The 23,136-nt window shown below is 43.2% G+C and overlaps 1 protein-coding gene across 1 annotated transcript; it reads right to left on the bottom strand.

The window, feature by feature from the left end:
* Window positions 1-279: 279 nt before the first annotated feature.
* On the bottom strand, window positions 280-9,858 carry LOC308690818 (uncharacterized protein; the record flags this gene model as incomplete). Its single annotated transcript, XM_081365512.1, has 6 exons — window positions 280-2,124; window positions 2,236-2,316; window positions 2,462-2,521; window positions 8,665-9,009; window positions 9,107-9,409; window positions 9,798-9,858. The coding sequence occupies 6 exons, from the start codon at window positions 9,856-9,858 to the stop codon at window positions 2,069-2,071; spliced, it is 906 nt and encodes a 301-aa protein (XP_081221638.1). The 3' UTR covers window positions 280-2,068.
* Window positions 9,859-23,136: the final 13,278 nt, after the last annotated feature.

Below are 23,136 nucleotides of genomic sequence, written 5' to 3'. Positions count from 1 at the left end.
ATGTGTCTCCAGAAGCTTGTGTTCTGCAGGTGAACGGTGTCTTGTGGTGCATCATCTCAAAGAGACACAGAATCACTTTCCCAGACCTTCACCTGGACTGTTCCTGCTGGAGGAACGACCTGTCGAACTCAACCTGAGCTGATGAGGCTTTAGCCATCTTCAAGAAACGCATATATTTCATCAACACTCGACCCATTAATACTCACACTTACTATTCTATATTACGATACATTACGAGCTCATGAAGCGGAACAAACATCTCAGGAAAGGAGACTTATTAAACACAACTGCAGAGGTTTTATTAAGAAAATTACAGCAATCATTCAAAATGAAAAAAGATGCTAAAAACAGGAATGAACAGACAAGATCCAAGAATCCTCAAATCAGCTCCATCACACAGAACAGAGAGAGATTATACAGTCTGAGTCTGTCCATTACTGTATTAATATTATATTTAAAGCAGTTTACATATGAAGCGCAAGACAATGACTTTCAACACTGTAGGCAAATATATCCATAAAATCCATATAAATGAAAATAAATCTGGCTTTTTATATGTAAAAAAAACCCATCTTAAAGTCCCTGTAAAGGCAATTCTAAAAAAAAAATCTAAACACATTATAAATGTTAGAAATGTATTGCTAAATTATATTACAAAGACTGTGAACTGTGAAGTACTGAATTGTGGAGTTAGACCGTTAACAGTTTTTCACCGTTGCTGTGTTCCGGATTTTTTGGGCGAGGCTAAAACGTGGGCTCGATGCCGCACTGGAGCCCCTGAGCTCCTGGACACGCCCCTACTTGATGACGCACTGGAGCCCCTGAGCTCCTGGACACGCCCCTACTTGATGACGCACTGGAGCCCCTGAGCTCCTGGACACGCCCCTACTTGATGACGCACTGGAGCCCCTGAGCTCCTGGACACGCCCCTACTTGATGACGCACTGGAGCCGCTGAGCTCCTGGACACGCCCCTACTTGATGAAGCACTGGAGCCCCTGAGCTCCTGGACACGCCCCTACTTGATGACGCACTGGAGCCGCTGAGCTCCTGGACACGCCCCTACTTGATGACGCACTGGAGACCCTGAGCTCCTGGACACGCCCCTACTTGATGACGCACTGGAGCCCCTGAGCTCCTGGACACGCCCCTACTTGATGACGCACTGGAGCCCATTCGCATCAGTTTGCAACTCAATCGCGAGTTACTACTACATCCTACAGTTTGCTAGCTAGCTATGCCTTCGTCACGGAAATGCGTATTACCTGGATGCGATCACGTACAAAACAGATCTGTGTCCTTATTTAAATTTCTGAAAAACTATCATATCAACAAGAGGTGGATTAATTTTGTGAAGAGCCACCTTGATGGAGAGCTGAGGATCTGTAGTGATCATTTTACACGGGATAGTTTTATAAACTTTCGTCGGAAACAACTGGGATTCATTCACTGATAATCCGCTGTTACTGGTGAATGTGGCCGAACCGACTATCTCCCGCCTCGGCCTTCATCCTCCCGTCGCGCCGACAACTGGTGCCATCATCTGTAGTGCGTGCCCACCAATGAGTGTAAGTTGCCTTGTGTGCTTATGTTATAATTATAGTAGGTAGTCCAGGCTCGAATATGTTTGGCTTTGTAAAACAAATAAGCTGCTAGGAGCATCCTTTCCGGCTGTATCGGTGACAGTTGAGTGTGGCGAGTCGACGCCGGCAGCAAGCGTTCCCGCGAGTGGGCGTGGTTTCAGCGCAGCCAGCGGACACGCCCCCAGCGTTTGAGAGCAGAGACTACTGCTCATTTTTTCAAGATTTTGATCGCTTATTTTATGTACTTGCCGGCTTTTTTATCATTCAAATTTGGCTGGGTGGCTAATAATAAATTTTTCTGTGGTGAGACAAACTCAGAACACATACAAAATTTTGACTTTACAGGGACTTTAATCTAAACATGATTATGTCACTATAAGTGCTCAGAGTTTTTTCTCTGTTTTCTGAGGAGAAAATAAAACAATGAACAATCCTCTGTAAGTTTTGTAAATATTGCTGCAGATTGGCTCTAAACTCATCAGTATTTTATTCTAATATTGTCGGCATCTCTGTTTCCTCTGGGTGCTTCGAGTCCTTCCTCCCTGCAAAATAAAAGCATTGACTGACCTCTCGTATGTGTTTTTATCATGATTGCAGATTGTTCCAGATCAGATGAGTGTGAATCATCAGATTGTGTGCGGCTCAAAACTCACCAGCTCTTCTTGCACAGATGATCTGAAGAAGAATCACAGTAGGAGCAGCAAACACTGCGATCTCAACAATAATCACAATCACTGCAGGAAACATGAGAGGAAGAAGAGAAACTGTACATGACTGAAGTCAAGGGTATTCAACTATCAACAGTTATTGATGAAGCATTTACAGACTGACTGATAGTTTAATGTTATAAAGCTGTCAGTATAAATGAACGTGTCGTACCTCTGTATAATGATCCAGCAGTCACACTGACTTCAGTTTCTGATGCTGTATCAGCTGGATCTGTGGATCACGTCTGTTAGTTCAGTTCAACACATAATGCCACATATACACAACATCATCATCACATAATACTGGAGCTTCACATCACAGAAATGATGAATATGTGCACGAGTCTGTCATCTATTATCTTCTTACTTCACTCTCAAGCTGTCAGGAGGAGAATGACTATCGCCATTGACCAAAAATAAATCTATTTATTATTTATTTAACATCATATGTTCATATCGATCATGACATGCAGTTTGTGTTCCATCATCACAGTTTACAGTGGCAGTAGTTGAGAAGAGACTGTACTGTATTACTGTATTACTGTATTAATGTGTTACTGTATAATTTATTCCTGGTTTATATGAGAGTGAAACACAGTTGAGCTTCTGCAAATAAACCATCAGCTTGAATGAAGGACATAAGCCTTATAATTCCTAAAGCCGACCTCCTACATGGGTCATACTAGGCTTTAATACACTCGTCTGATTTATGCAATATATCATGTATGACCCATGTAGAAGGCCAATATTGGGAATTATAAGGATTGTTATGCAGTTTATGACTTTGACCACTAATATTTCACAACTCCAAAACGTATGAAGCCATCAGAAAGAGTAGAGCCAATCTGTGGAAGTTTTCACAAATCTGTCAGAAAAGAGTGTTCCCTTTCGAAAGGGAACTCTACACTACGTCAGAATGACGCTATGGGGAACGCCTCAGGCGTGACAGGTGTCTGAAATCACTATCAAATCACGGCAATCACATTGACCGGCGACAGCCCGTGAATCATTAACGTGAATGATTAATGTGCGACCTGCAAGTATAAAAGGGCGCCTTGCAATCATGACAAACATCTTTTTCGTCTTCAGGGACTGTCTGTTTGATATCGCTGGAAAAGAAAACGGCAAAGAAAGAGAAAATGAAATGCACGGAGAAGGCTGAAAGCTTCAGGAAGTGTGCGGATCCGTGCCCAAGGTATTTGACGCCGGGTGATTCACACGAACTGTGCGTTCTCTGTCTGGGCAAAGAGCATGCACAGGCGGCTCTTGAGGGAGGCTCCGCCTCTCGTCTAGCCCTCTTCTCGAGTGAGGAGGGCTCACCATCTGTACCTCGTGGCTCAGGTCCCGCTCGCGCTGAGGCAGAGCGGCGACTCGCGTCATGGGGTTCCCAGAGGGATCTCACCGATCGTCTTGAGAGGGGTGTTAACCTCTCAGATGATTCGGCGGATGACGAGGGTGAGTTGCAGGTGGATGACGAAGAGGATTTTTCTCCTACTGTTCCTGCAACAGATGCTCTTCAGGACGGGCAGGTGATGTATGATGAGGAGGTCATTCAGGTGGACCCTGAACCCTCTCAGCCACCCTGCCCCGTGTATGCTGAGCTGCTGGATGTAATGGAATGCGCCACTGACAGGTTGCAACTGCCATGGCGGCGCGTTAGGGGAGAAGTTGTTCGTGGCAGGCTGGACGATCGATTTCTCCCCGGCCATAGACCACCAGCTCAGGCGAGCCTTCCATTTCTTCCTGATCTCCATACTGAGATCGAGAGGGCATGGAAGAACCTCTGCTCGGATCCACCGACATCAGCGGGCTAGTTTCGCTGATGTTGAGGGGATCAGCGAGTATGGGTATGTGTCGATGCCGCCCATTGACGAGACGTTTGCGAACCATCTCGTGTCTGGGCGGGCGTTGGCACTGAGTGCTCCAGCCCTGCCATCCAAACCGCTCAAGACCACAGCGCGTTTGAATGGCAGAGCATACACGGCAGCGGGTCAGGCCGGTGCTGCCCTGTGCACTATGGCGGTGTTGCAGGCGTACCAGGCCGACCTGCTGGGGGATCTCGACCAGGGGGCAGGGCTGTCCCCTGAGGCGGTGGCTGAGCTGCGCCGCACCACAGATCTTTCTCTCTGTGCCACTAAACAAACTGCCGCTGCGGTCGGTCGATCGATGGCGGCAATGGTGGCCACGGAGAGGCATCTGTGGTTGAACCTGGCTGGCATCGGGGAGAAAAAGAAGGCCTTTCTCCTTGATGCACCGGTTTCGCCCTCGGAAATTTGAGGGTTCGCCCTCTGGCACCTCCGTGGAGGCGGTGGTTGGAAATTCAGGGAGGCGAAGGCGCGCTCAGCGGCGTTTAAGACCTGTATACCGCTGAGATCCGGATCCGAGCCCAGACAGGCGGGAGAGCCTGGCCCTTCACGACCCGAGGGCCGTAGACAGGGTCAGAGAGCTAGTGTCGCCTCTCGTGCACCCCCTCCATGTAGGAGCAGGTCACAGAGGAGGCGTGACTCCCGCAGGAAAAAGAAGGATCTGAGGGAGGTGATCCAGTACAAACGATCACAGCGTTAGTGATGGATCATCTCCTGGAGGGCTGTTACTATCCCAGCCCTCTCCTCTTTTTCCCGACTCCCCAGGCGTTTCTTACACCAGGCCTGGGGCTGGGTCTATGATGAGAACAAGGTTCTGATGGCCCGCCTCGGCTTGGTTGGTGAGAGCGCCTCTTTCAGGCATGTAAAGTGATGGACCCCAGGTTCATAAAGAACTCTCTGGCGAGTCTTCACTCCGCACGCCGCAGGTGAACTGGTTGGTTTTTAATATAATTTCTGTGTGTATACTAACACTGATTTGTATTTCTCTACAGACCTTGTTCCCTGTATAGACCTAGGGAGTCATTCTTAGAGGAGCAATGAGAGGTAAGATATTGGAACTTCAGGGCCCTGAAGCCCCCCCCCCCCCCCCCCAGCTTGTGGCTAGAACGATTTAGGGAGAAGCTCAAAAAAAAAAAGATTTTGCTCCCGTGTGAGTATGAGATGGCCTTCCTGTCATGACATTTTTATGCGTGGTGGGCCACCACTCATTTCTATTTAGCCTCAGGGCTTTTAGCCACCTAGGGATAGAGTAGTTGGTCTTCCTAAAAAAAAAAAAAAAAAGCTTTTTTGCTTTAGGTTTAGACTGACGCTGGTGCTTCAGATAGATCTTAGGTCTTACCTATTGGTTTGTGACCTTGGTATCCTGAGTACTTCGCTCCCCTGAGCTCTGCAAAAGAGGTGTCAGTAGGTTGAGTGTTTCACAGCCTCTCAATCAAGTAGGCTGTGGCTCCTTCGAGCCCTCAGGTAGATCTATGCTTATAGGTCGGCCCGGGTTAGGGCCGCCTCTGTAGCTGGCCTAGGCTATGTTTGGGATGTTGGAGGCGTTCTGCTAAGTATAGCTGCCGCATTCATTATGTGTTAGGCTTCCTCCCCGAGATTTCAGCCTCCTCCCTTAAATGGGAGTTGTTGGCCAAGGCCCGCCCCTTTCACTGCATTCAGGGGTGATAGAGTAATGCAGGGTGGTAGTTGAGGTATGATCCTTCAGGCGGGTCAGGCTGTCTTTCGCTCTGCGATGTGATAGTTTGCCAGACCCTGCCGAACAGAGCTACTTGTTTTTAGGCCTCTAGAGCTGGCTCCACTCAGCCCGTTGAGCTGAACCGCTCGAACGATGGGTGAAAGTTGGTTGGCTTGCAAGCAAGCTCTGCTCCCCCAGGCTGGGCACAGGACAAATCCCTGTTACCCTTTGGAGCCACTTGCAGGCCCGCTCCCTGTCTAACATTTCAGGGGCATATGGTGTTACTCCCCCGCTAACGCAGGGTAGTTTTGAGTAATCCATTCTCAGCTCTGTATTATCTACCTCACACCATGATGGCTCCGGTTGAGCAGGGAGTTCTAACTACATTTCATTCCGGTATTTGAACTCCGCTCCCTTGAAGCCAGAGCATTGCCATGAGCTGATGCCCATGCATTTAGTAGGTAGGCCCTTAAAATGGGGCCTCCACTAGGCAGAGTGGCATATGTTGTACTCCCCTGCTATGAGGATATTGCTTTTTGCTGAGTACACTGCCTTTGGCAATGTGATTAGGTACCAGGATGCTGTAAGCGCTGTAGTAACAGTTTTTCTGCCTTGAAGGCTGCACAGTTAGGTAGTAGGCCCCAGCAGGCCTCCTTGACCGGGTAGCCCCTAAAATAGGGCTCCTAGGCCAGCTCACCTTCGGTGGTTGGCCCTGGTAGTTCGGGCAGAAGGCTCACTACCGAGTAGTAGGTCTTAACAGGCCTCCTCGGAGGTGGGTCACAACATTGTGAAGCATACACTAGGACAAAACTATAGGTAAAGTTTTTTTATAGTATGGTTCCAGCAGTGTTCATTAATGTAGCAGAAAGACTCGCTATCAGTTAGTAGGCTCTACCGGGCCTCCCTGTTAGGCGAGTCCCCAGCAGCAGTTACATCCAGCTGATTAGACTGTTTCAGGAAGTAGGCCTCTTCAGGCCTCCCTGAAGATGGGCTCCCACGTTTTTTGGTGGTGATCAGGTAGTAGGCCTCACTAGGCCTCCCTGAAGTTGAGCCCCCGCATACTGTGGTTGTCATGTAGTAGGCCTCTCCAGGCCTCTCTGTAAGTGAACTCGCATGCGCTGTGGTTATCAGGTAGTAGGCCTCACTAGGCCTCCCTGAAGTTGAGCTCCCACATACTGTGGTTATCATGTAGTAGGCCTCTCCAGGCCTCCTTGGAAGGTTAGCTCCCACTTACTGTGTGTTTCCACTTAGCATGGTGTTTCAGGTGGTAGGCCTCGCTGGGCCTCCCTGAAGTTGAGCCCCCACATACTGTGGTTATCAGGTAGTAGGCCTCTCCAGGCCTCCTTGGAAGGTTAGCTCCCACTTACTGTGTGTTTCCACTTAGCATGGTGTTTCAGGTAGTAGGCCTCGCTAGGCCTCCCTGAAAGTGAGCTCCCACGTTTTGTGGTTATCAGATAGTAGGCTTTACCAGGCCTCTCTGAAGGTGAGCTCCCACATACTGTGGTTGTCAGGTAGTAGGCCTCTCCAGGTCTCCCTGAGTAGTTTTACTGTGGTGCTGGGTTTTGTAAGCTAGTGGCCGCTTACTTTCAGTTTAGCAGACCTTATCAGGCAGCTACCGAAGGTGAGCTTGCGCCCTGGCTCGACTCAAGTTTTATTCTCTGCTACGGGTTCCCTCCTGGAACCTCTTTATCCTGCTACAGCCTGGTTGCCTACCAGGTAGATCTAATGCTCCCCTCACTGAGGGTCAGTATGAGTATGTGGTCTCCTGAGTCTGATCAGTCGGTCGTAGGCCTCTCATGAGGCCTCCCAGTTAGATCAGTCCTTAGGCCCTCACAGGCCTCCTTAGTGTTTTGAAACACAAACACTGGGTTGATCCGTGGATCGAGTAGAGAAACTCCCCTCGCTGGCAAGGGTTGTAAAGCACTATGCTGAGTCATACTCTCCAGGATATCCCGTCTCTGAGATCCGGTCCGAGTGGTTCACTGCCTGCTTCGCAGTCCCTCGGGTTGGATGCCTTCCTGAAGGCAAGTATCCAGAGGCTCTGTCTTCGGACAGACAGGAAGTGGCCAGACTGTAGTGTCTTATATAGTGACACCAGGTCAGGCCTGCCTGGTGGCATTTCAGGTGGCACGTTCCCCTGAATAGTGACTGGCTGGGGTTCCTTCAGGTTCCCTAGCCACATTCCCTAGAAGGGACCCCTTCTAAGAAGTTGAAGTTGTGGTCCTAGGCCCTTGAGCAGGCCCAGGTAGACCTTTCACTAAACTATGTTTATGGAGGTTTTCTGTGGTATCATATAGCTTGGGCTATGACCGTAGGGAGTGCTGTCACTGACAGCCCAGTGTGACCTGGGGGTGAGTGGTTCTAGCGTTCATTTGAATTGCCGGTTCTGACAGTTGTCACTGCCTTTGGCATGCACTCCCCTTAGCATGGTGGCGTTGGTATATCGTTCCCCATAGCGTCATTCTGACGTAGTGTAGAGTTCCCTTTCGAAAGGGAACGTCTCAGGTTACGACTGTAACCTATGTTCCCTGAGAACAGGGAACGAGACACTACGTCTTCCTGCCATGCCTCGGGGCCTGCCTGCAACAGTCCCTTCAGACGATAGGATGTTTGTCAAGTTTGCAAGGCGCCCTTTTATACTTGCAGGTCGCACGTTAATCATTCACGTTAATGATTCACGGGCTGTCGCCGGTCAATGTGATTGCCGTGATTTGATAGTGATTTCAGACACCTGTCACGCCTGAGGCGTTCCCCATAGCGTCATTCTGACGTAGTGTCTCGTTCCCTGTTCTCAGGGAACATAGGTTACAGTCGTAACCTGAGACGTTTTCTCACCTGAATACTTGACAGTGTATCTGACTGAGGTCTCCAGTTGATTTCTGCTAGTAAGCTGACATCTCCACTCTCTGTTGTCATCTTCATTCAGGAGTGTTGTAGTCAGAGTGAGGATACAGAGATCTTTATCTGATGATGATAATAATATCTGATATCTGGAGTCTGTCTTCAGATCAACACCAGCCTGATTCACCCACAACAGCTCAACTCCCTTATAAATGACCCAATTATCACAGGAGAATACAGCATATGAATACAACTGACAGGAAAGAGTCACAGAGCGGCCTGGACTGATCTCAGTCTGTGAGGATGAAGATGATGATGATGATGATGGAGACACTGAAACTGAACACAAGACACAAATCACAGACTCTTCAATCATCATCTGAGTTTAAAGGGAGAATCTGCCCTTTTCAAATTGACCACATAATCATAAACTTACCATGAAGAACATGCAGAGAAACACGTGCATTAGTTACTTGTTCTCCATTCACATATTGTCTGCATCTGTATATTCCATAATCTTCTACTGTGACGTTCTTGATGTTCAGAGAGCAGTCAGACTCCAGACTCAGTCTCTCATGTCTCTCTGTGTCTTTATTCTTTATCCCTCTAGTAATCAGCTCAATTTCTGCTGAACGTCTGTTATAGTAGATCCATGTAGTTGATTTGCAGTCAGAAAGAGTTGTATTACAGGACAGAGAGACATTTTCACCAGAACTGATGAGCACATCTCCACTGGTTCCTGAAACACAGTATATCTCAGTGATCATTATGATATATATTAATAAATGAAACATAAAACACACCAGCATAAAAGCAGAAGTTTTAAATCATAGTATTTTTCCTGACTTAAAGCAAACAACACACTCTCCAGAATAAACTATTAGTCTTTATCAGAGAGCTGTTCAAATCACTGACACACTCTTAATATGAAGATAATTCTTCATCATCAGATGTTTGAGTGACACTATGTCCAGTATCAGGAATAATACAGTATGATCTGTGTGTATCAATACACAGCTCTGAGGTCACAACGTGAATGTGTGCAAGAATAAACTGAGCATGTTCAAATGAACTCTTTCCAGACTAATTCCACTAAATTTCTTTAGAGAAAATACAGATTTCTTTACCTGTGAGAAGTGAAGAGAGAATGATCAGTCCCAGCAGACACAGATCACACTTATCAGCCATTTTCTGTTTCTGTCAGTCCTCCTCTTCATTATATATAGTTACAGCTCCTCCTTTAAAGGAGGAGCTGATGATGTTTAACCTGTTATGCTGCAACCCCACTTTTGAAAAATCCCCAGAAATGACATACCCAAACTAAAACAGATACAGTTCATGAACCCTTTGTACTAAAAGCACAAGTATGATCTCATTTGAAAGCTGACACCTGTCAGTTTATTGTAAATGTATAATTAATTATTGTCATAATGAAAAAAATTGTTATAAATAGCTTCAAAGTTTTTGTAAAGTTATTAGAAACTTATTTTTATGAAACATTCTTATGAAAATAAAATTGAAGTTGGCACTGTATCAATCTAGAAATGCACTGCAGCTAAATCCACATGTCTAAACATTTTATATTTAAAATCTGAAGATAAGTCTAAAACTCTGTATTTAGTTAAATGTTTTTCAAGATCATATCATATGACTTTATTTTGATTAGACTCTAAAATGCTACTGATGTTTAGTCATCATTTATTCAGTCTTTTGTCTCTATTGTTTTATGGTGCAAACGATCCCCATTCAGTCTCAGTCTCCCCATGCACACATTCACACCTCTCCAGCCTGGTTATGGCTCTAAATATGCATTTCTTTTGTCTGCATTATAGTTACTAACAACTGGCTATTCACAGGCTATTCATAGGGTTTCAATCCTAATTTCTTTTATCAAAGTTCTCACTTAACATTTGAAACTGTATCAAATGTCCTTCTTGAATAAAGAAACATTTCAGTAAGCATTCCTATTTAGAAAAAAATCATAAGAGAGTAACTGCTAGTGGCAGGTGCACCTAGGGCTAGCTAGCATGTTAGCTTAGCACACCATCAACACACGCCAATTTATGAGATTAAAACCCTGTTTGTGCTCCAAACTTACTTTATAACGCAAGTCGAGTGTTTTAAATAATCTTCTATGATCTAATTTGGCTTCAGATAAAAAATCAGACAGAAAATATATTATTTTATAGTTCTGCACGATGATAATGTCTACATCGATTAGCATTACATTATAAATATAATCTATTATTATAAAAAATACCTGGCATGGCTTGAAGAACACAGGCAAATCAAATATCATTGCAATCATGTTTATAGGCCTATGTCACGAAAAAATTGAAGACCGGAAGTAAGTCTTTTAGTAGGGATACGGCTCTTCCAGTTAGCTTTCTACAATGGCAGAATCCGATAGATACCGCTAGACCAAATCTCTCCGCAACCAGCCTGAAGTCACATATGACGATGTGGTTCGGATGGTAAATGAAAACTGCTGCGTGTGTAGCCTGCCATTGTTGTTATAGCTCTAGCCATTCGCCAGTAAGGTAAACGTTTCTATGGTAACAGCGAGTTGGACCAATCTGCAGACGTTGCTGCTACGCCTAGGATTGTGGGTAGTGTAGTTTTGTTCCATAAGATCGCGGATAAAACATGTTTTTCTTAAAACAAGGTTGATTTCATACGAACTTATAGCTTCTACAGGAGCAAAAACCTTCGTTTCACAACCTCATAGCTCGTGGTCAGTCTACCTCGGATGGTTTAGATATTATGGCTGATAATCTAAATCCTTATCGAGAAATACTGTTGACCGGAAGTTCTGAATTCCTACTCCGCTGTTCCGGAAGCAGGAAGTGTGACATAGGCCTATTGTCTTCAAAACGTCTTTATCTGCATGTTACAATGATCTCTGTTAGCTTTGTGTGTGTTCGAGACTTCCTGGAATGTCACATGATTATGGCTCTTCTTCATGTTCCATATATGGACTAGTATTGTGCATAGAGCGCCCTCAGGCTGCTGGTATGAATTGAAAACACAGTACATCACAGTATCAAACGCTCATAATGATTACATCGATGCATTTGGGTATAAATTCAATAAATATTATTCCTGTCTATAGAAATATGATGTAAACCTATGAGAATATATCAATATTTCTCCAAATCTGCACATTTTTGAGCTAAAGACCTGAGGGACGTTGTTTTGTAAATCGCTGTCATGGCGACAGCACAGGAGTTTTTTTTATGAATGAAAGCGGCTGACGCGCAGGGCCGGCCCTGACCAATTTGCTGCCCTAGGCAAGATTTTACCTGGTGCCCCATGCATCACAGCCCATTTCACCCCGTCATTGTGTTCATGATTATTTAGCATATATATATATATACACATATACATACACACACACACATGGCCAAACACACACATGGTACAGGCCAAAAGTTTGGAAACATTACTATGTTTTTGAAAGAAATTTCTTCTGCTCATCAAGCCTGCATTTATTTGATCAAAAATACAGAAAAAAAAATAATATTGTGATATATTATTACAATTTAAAAAAATTGGTTTTCAATTTATTAGACTTTAAATGATCATTTATTTCTGTGATGCAAAGCTGAATTTTCAGGATCATTACTCCAGTCTATCACATGATCCTTCAGATATCATTCTAATATGATGATTCATTATCAAAGTTGGAAACAGTTCTGCTGCTTCATATTTTTTCATAACCTGTGATACTTTTTAGGATACTTTGATGAATAAAAAGTAAAAAAAAGAAAAGAAAAAAAAAAGGAAGAAAATGTTTTAAAAATATAAATCTTTTGTAACAACAATATACTCTTACTGGTCAGTAATTTGGGGTCAGTAATTTTGTTCTTTCTTTTTTTGAAATAAATCAATACTTTTATTCAGCAAGGATGTGTTAAATTGATAAAAAGTGATTGTAAAGATGATTTATATAATTTAAAAATATTTTTTATTTATTTTTAATAAATGCAGTTCTTTTTAACATTTTATTCATCAATTATATTAAGCAGCAGAACTGCTTCCAACGCTCATAATAAATCAGAACATTAGAATGATTTCTAAAGGATCATGTGATTGACTGGATGTCACATGTGACACTGAAGACTGGAGTAATGATCCTGAAAATTCAGCTTTGCATCACAGAAATAAATGATAATTTAAAGTATAATAAATTGAGAACCAATTATTTTAAAGGGGCATTATGCAAGTCTGAGTGTTTTTTTCTCTACGAGCTCCCCCTAGTGTCTGGTAGTATTAATGCTTTCAAACACTCTGTCGTAAAAACGAACTGTTGTCCCTCCCCCCTCGCCACGAGCAACCCAGCTGATCAGCTGTCAACCTAGCTGAGCAGAGGAACCGGCTATTTTTCAAAACCAGTTATGTCTACCAAGGCAAGTAAAGCAATACTTTCTTTCCAACTGATGGCGATTTTTTTATTTATTGTGTTGTCATGCATACTAGTATTTTTACCGGGAACGGACGATATGAACGAGGCGAACTACTGCTTTCGTGTTTGTTTGTTTGTTTGTTTTTGGGAGAATGGGCATGAGCATAAAATATATATATATATATATATCGGAGGCTAATATTTGTCTAAAGTTATATTAGCAAGGTCTATAAGTTCATCTGGTAGAATGATGGTTTACCTTTGCTTGTCTAAGAAAACATCAGAACGTTTTTTCTAGCTCGATCATGTTATGTGCAACATTTTGCGTGTCTGATATTGCCTACTATCAGACGCGTTGACTTAGTGACATAAAATAAAAGTGTAAGTTACCAGGGCTCTCAAGTCTCACGCATTGGGAGTGAGACACACGCAATTCAACCAGTTCACACGCTCACACGCCACACCGTGTCTTTCTCACGCTGAAAAGGCTATGCCAACCAAGTTGGCCTGCGAGCTTTATATATAACGTTGTATACGAGGCGCAGGCACACAAAGTGAAGTTTCCTGCCGCCAGCACGTATCTCGGCCAGATTGCGTTCGTTACTAGGCAACATAGATGCGCGAACACACGGAAGTTGACGGAACATTCTCGGCCACCGTACGTTCGTTACTAGGTAACCAACAACATCGCGCGAACACACGTCGTGATGGAGAAGGTAAGTTGGAAGAAAGCTCGTCTAACATTTTTAGGCTAAAACATTTAATATATAGCCCATCGTTTACATTATTATTGATGCAGTCAAAAACTCTACAACTACTCTGCAACCAGGCCAGAAGCTTTGGCTTAGTTTGGCTAGCTTACGTTATCTGAAACTAAGGGAAATGTTAGTGGGTATGGGAAGGAATGAAGATGTATTTCTTCATTTTATTTTAAATACATTTAAATTTGCTTATTTTTTTTTTTTTTAAATGATATATTATACTGTATTAATAGTCTTTCTAGTTACATTAAGGCTACATGTATTAAAGCAGAGTGCTCTGGGTAATATTTTATATCCTGTCAAAACATACATTAATCATTGCCATTGCATTTGTATTTTTCAAACACAAAACACATTTCATAAGCTGGAGTGTGTACTCTTGTGTACACACACACACACACACACACACACACAGACACACACCTTAATAATACTCTAATATGTCATTTGTTCACAATCTCCCATGAACCACACAATAAATAATTATACCATTTCGACTAGACACATTCAAAATGCAAAAAGATTTGTTTTTCCAAACTGTTTGGAGCAATTTGTTATATTTTTGTATAACTTATTTGTAATTTTGAAATATAACATTAAAGAGTATATTTGATGTGATGAATTGTTCTGTCATTTATCAGATTTACCAATTGTTATAATTTCAATTTGGGCTGGTTAATTATGAACAATGGGTAAAATTGGGGGGCGGGGACATATGGGGGCGGGGCTCCATTAGGGCTCCTCCCCTAACCGCATGTGATCTCACTCCAAGCTTTTGGTAAAACTTGAGAGCCCTGCAGTTACTAATGGGACGACGGTTGAAATCCAAAGTCCACCTCAGTCACCTTGTTGTCACCCGAGAGCAACATACAGATCCAAGACAGCCTGAAACTAAGACAAGACAAGCAAAAAGCCTACTTTGACAGGCAAACGAGACTGCTTCCAGATGTCCACATAGGAGAAAGAGTGAGAGTGCAACGAGGAGATGTCTGGAAACCTGCAGGAATCATAAAAACACATGATCATACAAACTGCAGATGGGTAAACATACAGGAGAAACAGAAAACATCTTCTAAAGACTGGAGACAAAAGTCTCACAACAACAGCAACAGAGTCAACACAGTCAATAGCCGCGTTTCCATTACTCTTCAAATTGCGCAAATTGAAATTGCGAATTGAAAATACGCCCAATGGAAACACGTAATTTTCGCAAAAACTCGCATTTATCGCAAAAAAGTTTTTACGCTCGCATGAGGGGGTTTTTCAGGCAATTCGAAAAAGAAATATTTCGCAAAACTGCAATGGAAACAGTTTTTGCGCATTTACAGTCACCTGATGTAGACGACGCGTGTGTTTGGACAGAATACGAGACAGAGCTCTTTATTAAACTCATAAAAGACGAAATAATTACAGGAATACTGGATTCTAAACCTCAAATAAATGCCACAATCAAGACCTCACCGTCTTGAGCAGGGGCGGATCTAGAAAAATATTTATGGGGTGGCGAGAGGGGGGCAGGAATTTTTGCGGGGTGGCAACATATGGCAGACGTATATTACTAGACGGTATTACTACTCTTACCAATACTCCTTATCGATCCGATACTTTAACGGTATTATTATCGGTTCTTTTTGTTAAATAAAAAAAAAAGGGGAAAAAATTATTTAGAACACAATTAATATTGCTTTATATTTTGTAAAATGTAAAATAAATATCTATAGCAAAAGAAAAAGCACTTTAACAAAACAAATAGAACATGTATGTTATGCAGAAGGGTGCAGGCTTTTGTGTTTTATATTCAGAAGACATAGGACACCAAAAACAAAGTACAAACACACGGTCAAACAAAAAAAGTATACAATTAAACAAATATTCAAATTATATATCCATTGCTTTTATTTATATTTTATATTTTTTATTAAGCTGTTCTTGTCTTCACTAAAATCAAAATTAGGCTAATCAAAGGGAAGAGTGCTCTTACAAATCACGAGGGAGCGATTTGACCGCTGATTTTGGCTAACGTAATAGACTCGCTGTTTTTGCTGATGCTGAATCTCTTTAGCAAACAATACATTCATTACAAATGTAACTTTAAGTTAAACGTGTGTTTAAACTACACCTGGGGAAACTCACTTCACCTTCAGAGGCTCTGGGGCAGCTCAGTCTCTCCAGTCGTGTTGCAGGGCCACCGCACCGCAGCAGATTCGCAGTGTGTGAGCCAGACTGAGCGAACGCCGCTCTGCACGCAGGGGGGAGGGGCTAATAATACATTTAAATTTTAAATTAAATTGTTCACTTTTGGTAAATGTATTGTTTAGTTCACTATTTTGAGAAGCTTGTGGACATAGTGGCGGGTTGTTTTTACAAGTACAGTTTTTGGATCATCAAAGTTAGGGGGGCAGCTGGGGGGGGGCAAGGCTCTAGAGTGGGGGGGGGCACCTGCCCCCCCTTGCCCCCCTGTAGATCCGCCCATGTGAGGGAGAAACACCCAGAAACTCCTCATATGAGCCGCTCAAAAGTATAATAAGAGTCGTTCCTTACCATTAATGCTTGGAAACACACACACCTCCTTCCATTAATAATAATGGCCAGTGCAGTGGCTGGGATATAGTACATAAACCCACCAACGTCCGCTGCCATGGTTTTTGGAATGATTTTACTGATCGCGAAAGGAAAGTTTTTAGTCGCATAACATCGGTTAATGGAAACGGCGTCATTTCACAATAGTTTTTTGTCGACATTTAGAAAAAATCGCAAAAGTTTTGCGCAAATCTGTAATGGAAACGCGACACTTATAGTGAGATGGACTCAAGGTCACTGACACTCAGTCATCTACAATTGACAAGGACACACAAAACACAGCATTGCCTGAGTCTCAGCCACGTGAATACATCACCAGGTCAGGCAGACAAGTGAAAATACCCTCAAGGTACAAGGACTGAACTGTGGTTTGTACTGTACAAATACGCTGCTGTAGTAACCTGAGTTTTGTTTTTTGAATGAGCTCAATGTTCATAAGATTGCTCATTAATAAATTAATTATATTTTGGTTGTATAACTGTTTAATTCAGATATGTAATAATGGTAATAAAAGCTCAACAGTTCTAAACTTAAGAGGGGGGGGGGGGGGGTGTCATGGGTTCCCACGGGTCCTTGAAATCTTTGAAAGTTTGTGAATCTGAAAAAAAAGTTTTTGAAAATAAACATAAATAGAGACAAAAAGTGCTTGAATTTGTGCAATAATTTTTCTGGAAAAAATTCCCTATTCACTCCACTCCTCTAATGTGTTATTTCGCCAACACTTCATGGCCTATGCATACTAGCTTGCTTGATTTACACTAGTTAAGCGCATTTACGCGTTACGTTACCAGGGTTTTTCCTGCATAGAGGATTATGAGGCGGCCGTCTCCGTCAAATTTCGTGCCGCCTCCGGCTCTCGACAAACTAGGGAATCACCGAAAACATGAGAATTATTCTGTTTTATTTAATTTAATGTAAGTACCAGACAGTTTCTGGTCCCATTGACTTCCATAGTATATTTTTTTCCTACTATGGGACCAGAAACTGTCTGGTTACTGACATTCTTCTAAATATCTTAATTTCTGTTCAGCAGAAGAAAGAAACTCATGCAGGTTTGAAACAACATGAGGGTGAGTATATGATGACAGAATTTTCATTTTAAAGTGGAGTATCCCTTTATAATATTATATAATTATAATAAAACCCTATTATATATTTAATTTGAGTTGTTATTTTTAACCTTTAAAAGCTGACAGGGCATTATATTTACAGCATTAGGTGAGAGATTTTTTTTCTTGAGAAAAATTAACATGTATCTGTGCCTAATATTTATCAAAATTAATCGATATTGAATCAAAATCTGTTTCAAAATCGAATCACAATAAATTTATTGAAAATTTGTAATAATAAAAACAGTAACCTACCAGTTATTGTACCATGTAAACATGGTAACGATATTTTTCGTACTTTTAGAGCACAACAGAAACTTTCCATATCATATTCTTCTGATGACGACATTTTCACATTCAGCGCAATTCCTCAGTGGAACTACAGTTCCCAGCAGCCATTGTTTCCAGTGACTCGTGTAAACGAAGATGGCGCCGTCCGGAGAGCAACAAGCGTGGGTCATTCCCGGAGGTTTTACTGGTAACAATTAGTTCATTAACGTTTATAAATGTAATAACATGCGTATATATTCGCTCGTGATGATGATAACAGTCCAGGTTTTGCATGATGAGCTTCGGTTAGGCTTAGGCTTGACTGATTCATTCTTTCGACAGCGCAGTCCTGAAGTGTCAACTAGTCTCTCCTCTTCCGCCGGATCCAGGCCGTATCCAGAGCCGATGAAGGACCAGTGCCTGGACGCGACGACAGCACAGTCCTGAAGTGTCCACCAGTCTCTCCGTTTCTGAAGTGAGGTGGACCCCAGCCGTATACAGATCAGATGGTGGATCTGCACCTGGACCCAACCATGACGCATCCCTGAAGTGCCAGCCTCATCAGCCCTGTGAAGGCCTCATCGACACGACCAATCTGACCTCTGACCTGTGATGCTGCCTGGATCATAATCATACACTGTTCGCTCGTTAGCCAGAGGAGAACCGACCGACTGAGCCTGGGTTCTCCCAAGGTTTCTTTCTCCATTCTGTCACCTGATGGAGTTTTGGTTCCTTGCCACTGTTGCCTTGGCTTATGGCTTGCTTAGTTGGGGACATTTAATATTCAACAATATTGTTGATCTGCCTTACTTAAGCTGGACGATGAAGCAATTTTCTTCTACAACACACACAACTCTCTCACACACTCACACTGCAGAACAAGGTGTCCCATGATGCAGTGCGCTGTCCATTCCAGTCAGATCACGTACATTCACACACTTTTACATGATGCATTTGGCCAGTGATTTGTTGTTGTTACACACAGATGTGTGTTTGTGTTGTTGTTACACACAGATGTGTGTGTTGTTGTTGTTACACACAGATGTATGTTGTTGTTGTTGTTACACACAGATGTGTGTTGTTGTTACACACAGATGTGTGTGTTGTGTTTGCAGGATGTTCTCAGACACGTCTTCAGCCGCTTCGGGGCGATCGAGTCGGTGGAACTGTGTGAGAAACCAGGAGCGTCAGAGTCCAGCGACACGAGCGGATACTTCAGACCCGCGCAGAGACAGGTGACACACACACACACACACACACACACACACACACACACACACACACACACACACACACACACACACACACACACACACACACACACTACAGACTACTGTCACTCACTCAACACACCAAAAAGGGAAGGGAACATGATGATCAAGGACTTAGACAAAAGAGCCTTGGCTCAATTTGTCCTTCCAGATCTGAATCCCTCCCAAAAATACTTTAATCCTAAACCTACCCAATAGAAAACCCAGGGATGGCACCCACTCTAGCCCTAAAACACCTACCCTTGAGAATTCCTATGGCTATATCAACTTGTAAGAACTGATTTTCCTGCTAAAACAAAACGCACCCTGCAATAAAGCCATAAAATGCACCTTGGACAGCAGATAGCAAAGACAGAGCACAGAACCTTGTCCTGCCCAAACTTATCTCCTTGTCCCCTTGTTTGACTTCAACTCATCCCCCCCTCTCCTTCCTCAAGGCACTGAAAGTTCATTAAGAATGTCTATATAACACATATGGTGTATCTTGTGAATAGATTGCTTTTCCTTTTCATGTTTGGTGTCATTTTAAGTGTCTCAGTGCGATTGGTAAAATCCAATCGCCCGGGGCGGCATTTGGGGGGGGGGGGCGGCGGCGTCGCCGGCACGAGCAAAAAAAAAAAAAAAAAAAAAATCTGCGCCGCGAAACAGTTTTCTATTATCTATCATTTCACTGTGTGGGGAATTAGCAAATTTGCGCCCCCTTAAGCTGCTGGCGCCCTTTGCTTACTAAGAAGATGCCGTGCACAGAAGCAGTTTGTTTGAGAAGGGGAAAAGGGAGGGGGCGCGGCGGAGGCGCGGGCGTGGATGACAGTTCACCTCTGGGTCTCTCCCAAATGGAACGGACAAGGAGGGGGATCCATATAGTTATCTAAGTCAGTCACACCTCGACTTTCTTCCAAATAACGCACATTTCATTCATAATATTATAAATACAGGCCTCTATATTTCCTGCACATTTTTGTTTTTCTGAATGGTCTGAATGGCTAATAAAAATAGGTCATACAAAACGATTACTTGGTCACCACCACCAAGGTGAATTGGTTTAGTCTTTACTTCTGGTCGTGACTCGTGACTGTCATTTCGTATGGGGGGGATCAGGGGAAATCTGTTGATTGTCGATGTCAAGCGCCAAATAAGAGATGGACAAGAAAGGTCGACAGCCATCAGGTGCCCAATTTAGAAACGAGCGAAAGATAAAGGTATGCAACTATGTTTTCTTTGTATGATTACGGTATCCATGTCATGAAGGGGCAATTGGTGGGTATAACTCTTATTTGTTAGCCTTTTTGCTATGATTCTTACTATGCTTAACAATAATTCGGTTTTAACTCAAACACGAGATCTAATTTCACCATAATATTGTGCTTTGCAATATAACTGTTACAAGTTCAGTTATTACAATTACACTGCAAAAATACTTTTCTTACTTAGTATTTTTGTCTTGTTTCCAGTCCAAATATCAAACATTTCTTAAAGATGCATAACGTTATTTTAACAAAGTGGTAAAATGACATAAGCTATTAAGTCTTGTTTTCAGGGGATTTTTTTTTTATCTCCCCAGAAAACAAGACTTAATTTCTTAAAATTGAGTGAAAGACTTAAAATTGAGTTTTTGCTTAAAACAAGCAAAACATGATCCGTTAATGGGGTAATAAAAATTATGTCCAAAGGGAGGAGGAGGGGAGGGGTGGGGGAGGCTCGAAGGGGGTCTCGGGGGGGGGGGGGGGCGCGGGGGCGCTCGAAGGGGGTCTCGCCCAGGGTGTAATTCAATGTAGAACCGCCACTGATCTCAAGTAACCAGGTGCTACCCCCCTGGGGTACATGGATTGGCCCAACCAACTCTAAACAACATTTGTTTAACCCCTTCTGTTCTGATCTGGTATTTAAGGTGAGGGAACAGAGCAACCTTTGGGACTCTTATACCAGCCCCCATAGTAATGTTTCAGTGCTTTTCTGGTTGGGAAGCCCTGATGCATTACTGTGTGTTTGTCAGGAAAACATTACTTACTTTTAGAGTCATCTTTGAGTAAATGATGTCATGTATTTTTTTAATTGGCTTTTAATCATTTACTTCTGTAATTGGCACGATACATTTTTACCTGAAAAATTAATGTTAACCTTGATTTATTCTGCATTCTTCTGAAATCATTATTTACAGTAGATTAATGTGTAGTCTGGTGTTTCCGCAAATCTTTGTCCAGAATAGATCAAACTGGAGGCACTTTGAATGGACCATGGGGCACATCTTAGGAAGACCTTCTGATTTCTGACTATCTCCTGACTTAGCATGTTGTACGCTGCAAATATTATATAAATTACACCTATGGGTCTGCAGTAGCGGCTGCATAGGGTAAAATACTTGCACTGCACCCTCTGACTATTTCAGGACTGGCTAGTTTGTGATCGTGAGCGCGCAGTCGCGACGTGACGTCTCAAAGCGACACTAGGTCCGTAATGAACGAATAATTGAAAGTATGGGATAATCAAAATAATCAAAGATCTAAATTAATTCATAATCAATATTTATGATTGTTTTCTAATAAATAGAAATATGATCTAAATTTGATTATCATTTGAAATTAGAGTCAGATTAAGCGTAGAGCTAAAGTAATACTAAAACTAAGTTCCAATAAATTAAGTGAACTTCACTGGATCGCTGAAAAGACATACACGCATTAAACCTTCGCCAGGCCGTTGGATTCCGTCGTTGGGCCAATGGGTGGTACAAACTTACAAACTCTAGCTATACCCTAAACCTACCCCACGGTAATCCCTATTAATATACCCACCCTAGCCCTTAAATCTAGCCGTTAGAAAACCCTACGGTCATACCCACCTTGGACCTAAACCTACCTATGGGCAATAGGTATATCCCCCCTGACACTAAAACCTACCCACTAATAACCTTAACTGCACCCACTCTAACCCTAAAACAACATTTCTGAAAACTATTCCAACGATATTGTTCCTCTGTGTCATTATGTGTTAAATAGCAGCAGTGTGGACTCATCCTTGGTGTGAAGAGGCCTTTAAACTGCTTACAACACCACTGGCAGCATGTAATCATGTTTAAAGGAGTTCATATATTAATATAGCTTGCTATTGAAGATAAAGCGTTTTCTAATAACACCTTCCTCTCATTTCGTAAAACTTACACCCAATATTCTGCCTTTCTCTGCATATTTCTTCTTATCTTGCATAAAATAAGGGGAGGACATTAAAATCAACATGTGCATAAAATTGTATATATATATATAGTCACGTACTGCTCAGAGACACGAAGTAGGAGATCCAAATGCAGCTTTATTTTGTGGGGCAATCCAGAGGCGTAATCCAACATACAGGCTAGGGTCATACACAGGAAAGCAGTCCAAAACAAAGAAACAAACAAACAAACAAAACAGGCAGGGACCAGAGGCAAGAGAGTAATCCAGGAAACAGGGCAAGATATCCAAAAACAAGAAACAAGACAACCAGGGAAACGCTCAGAATGGCAGTGTAACACTTAACAAGACTTCGCGGTGAGTGAATGAATGAACATGGTATAAATAGAAAGACTAACAGGATGAGACAGGTGAATGCAATCAGTGAATGAGGTAACAGGTGAATGTGATCAGTGATAAGTGATGATGAGTCCGGGCAGTGAGTTATGGGAAATGTAGTTTGTGAGTGGTAATAGTCTTATGTGGAGTGCCCTCTGGTGGCTCTCAAGGGCACTCCAGCTGGTGATCGTTACATAGCCCCCCCTTTAAGGAGCGGATTCCAGACGCTCCTAAACTGTCCAGGAGGGAGGTGGAGCGGAGGCGGACCCGGGGGCGGGATGGAGGGCCAGGCCCGTGGAGCGGCAGAGGACCTGGATACTGCAGCAGGATGGGAGGCCAGGGCGGATCAGGCTGTGCAGGTGACCAGGGTGGAGCAGGCTGTGCAGGCGACCAGGGCGGAGCAGGCTGTGCAGGCGACCAGGGCGGAGCAGGCTGTGCAGGCGACCAGGGCGGAGCAGGCTGTGCAGGCGACCAGGGAGGAGACGAACCTTCAGGCGGCCAGGGCAAAGACGACCATTCAGGCGGCCA

Source organism: Scardinius erythrophthalmus (genome assembly GCF_964197995.2).
Source record: "Scardinius erythrophthalmus genome assembly, chromosome: 1".
Classification (NCBI taxonomy): Eukaryota; Metazoa; Chordata; class Actinopteri; order Cypriniformes; family Leuciscidae; genus Scardinius; species Scardinius erythrophthalmus.
The sequence above is the reverse complement of the archived record's forward strand: the minus strand, read 5'-3'. Positions and strand labels throughout refer to the sequence as shown.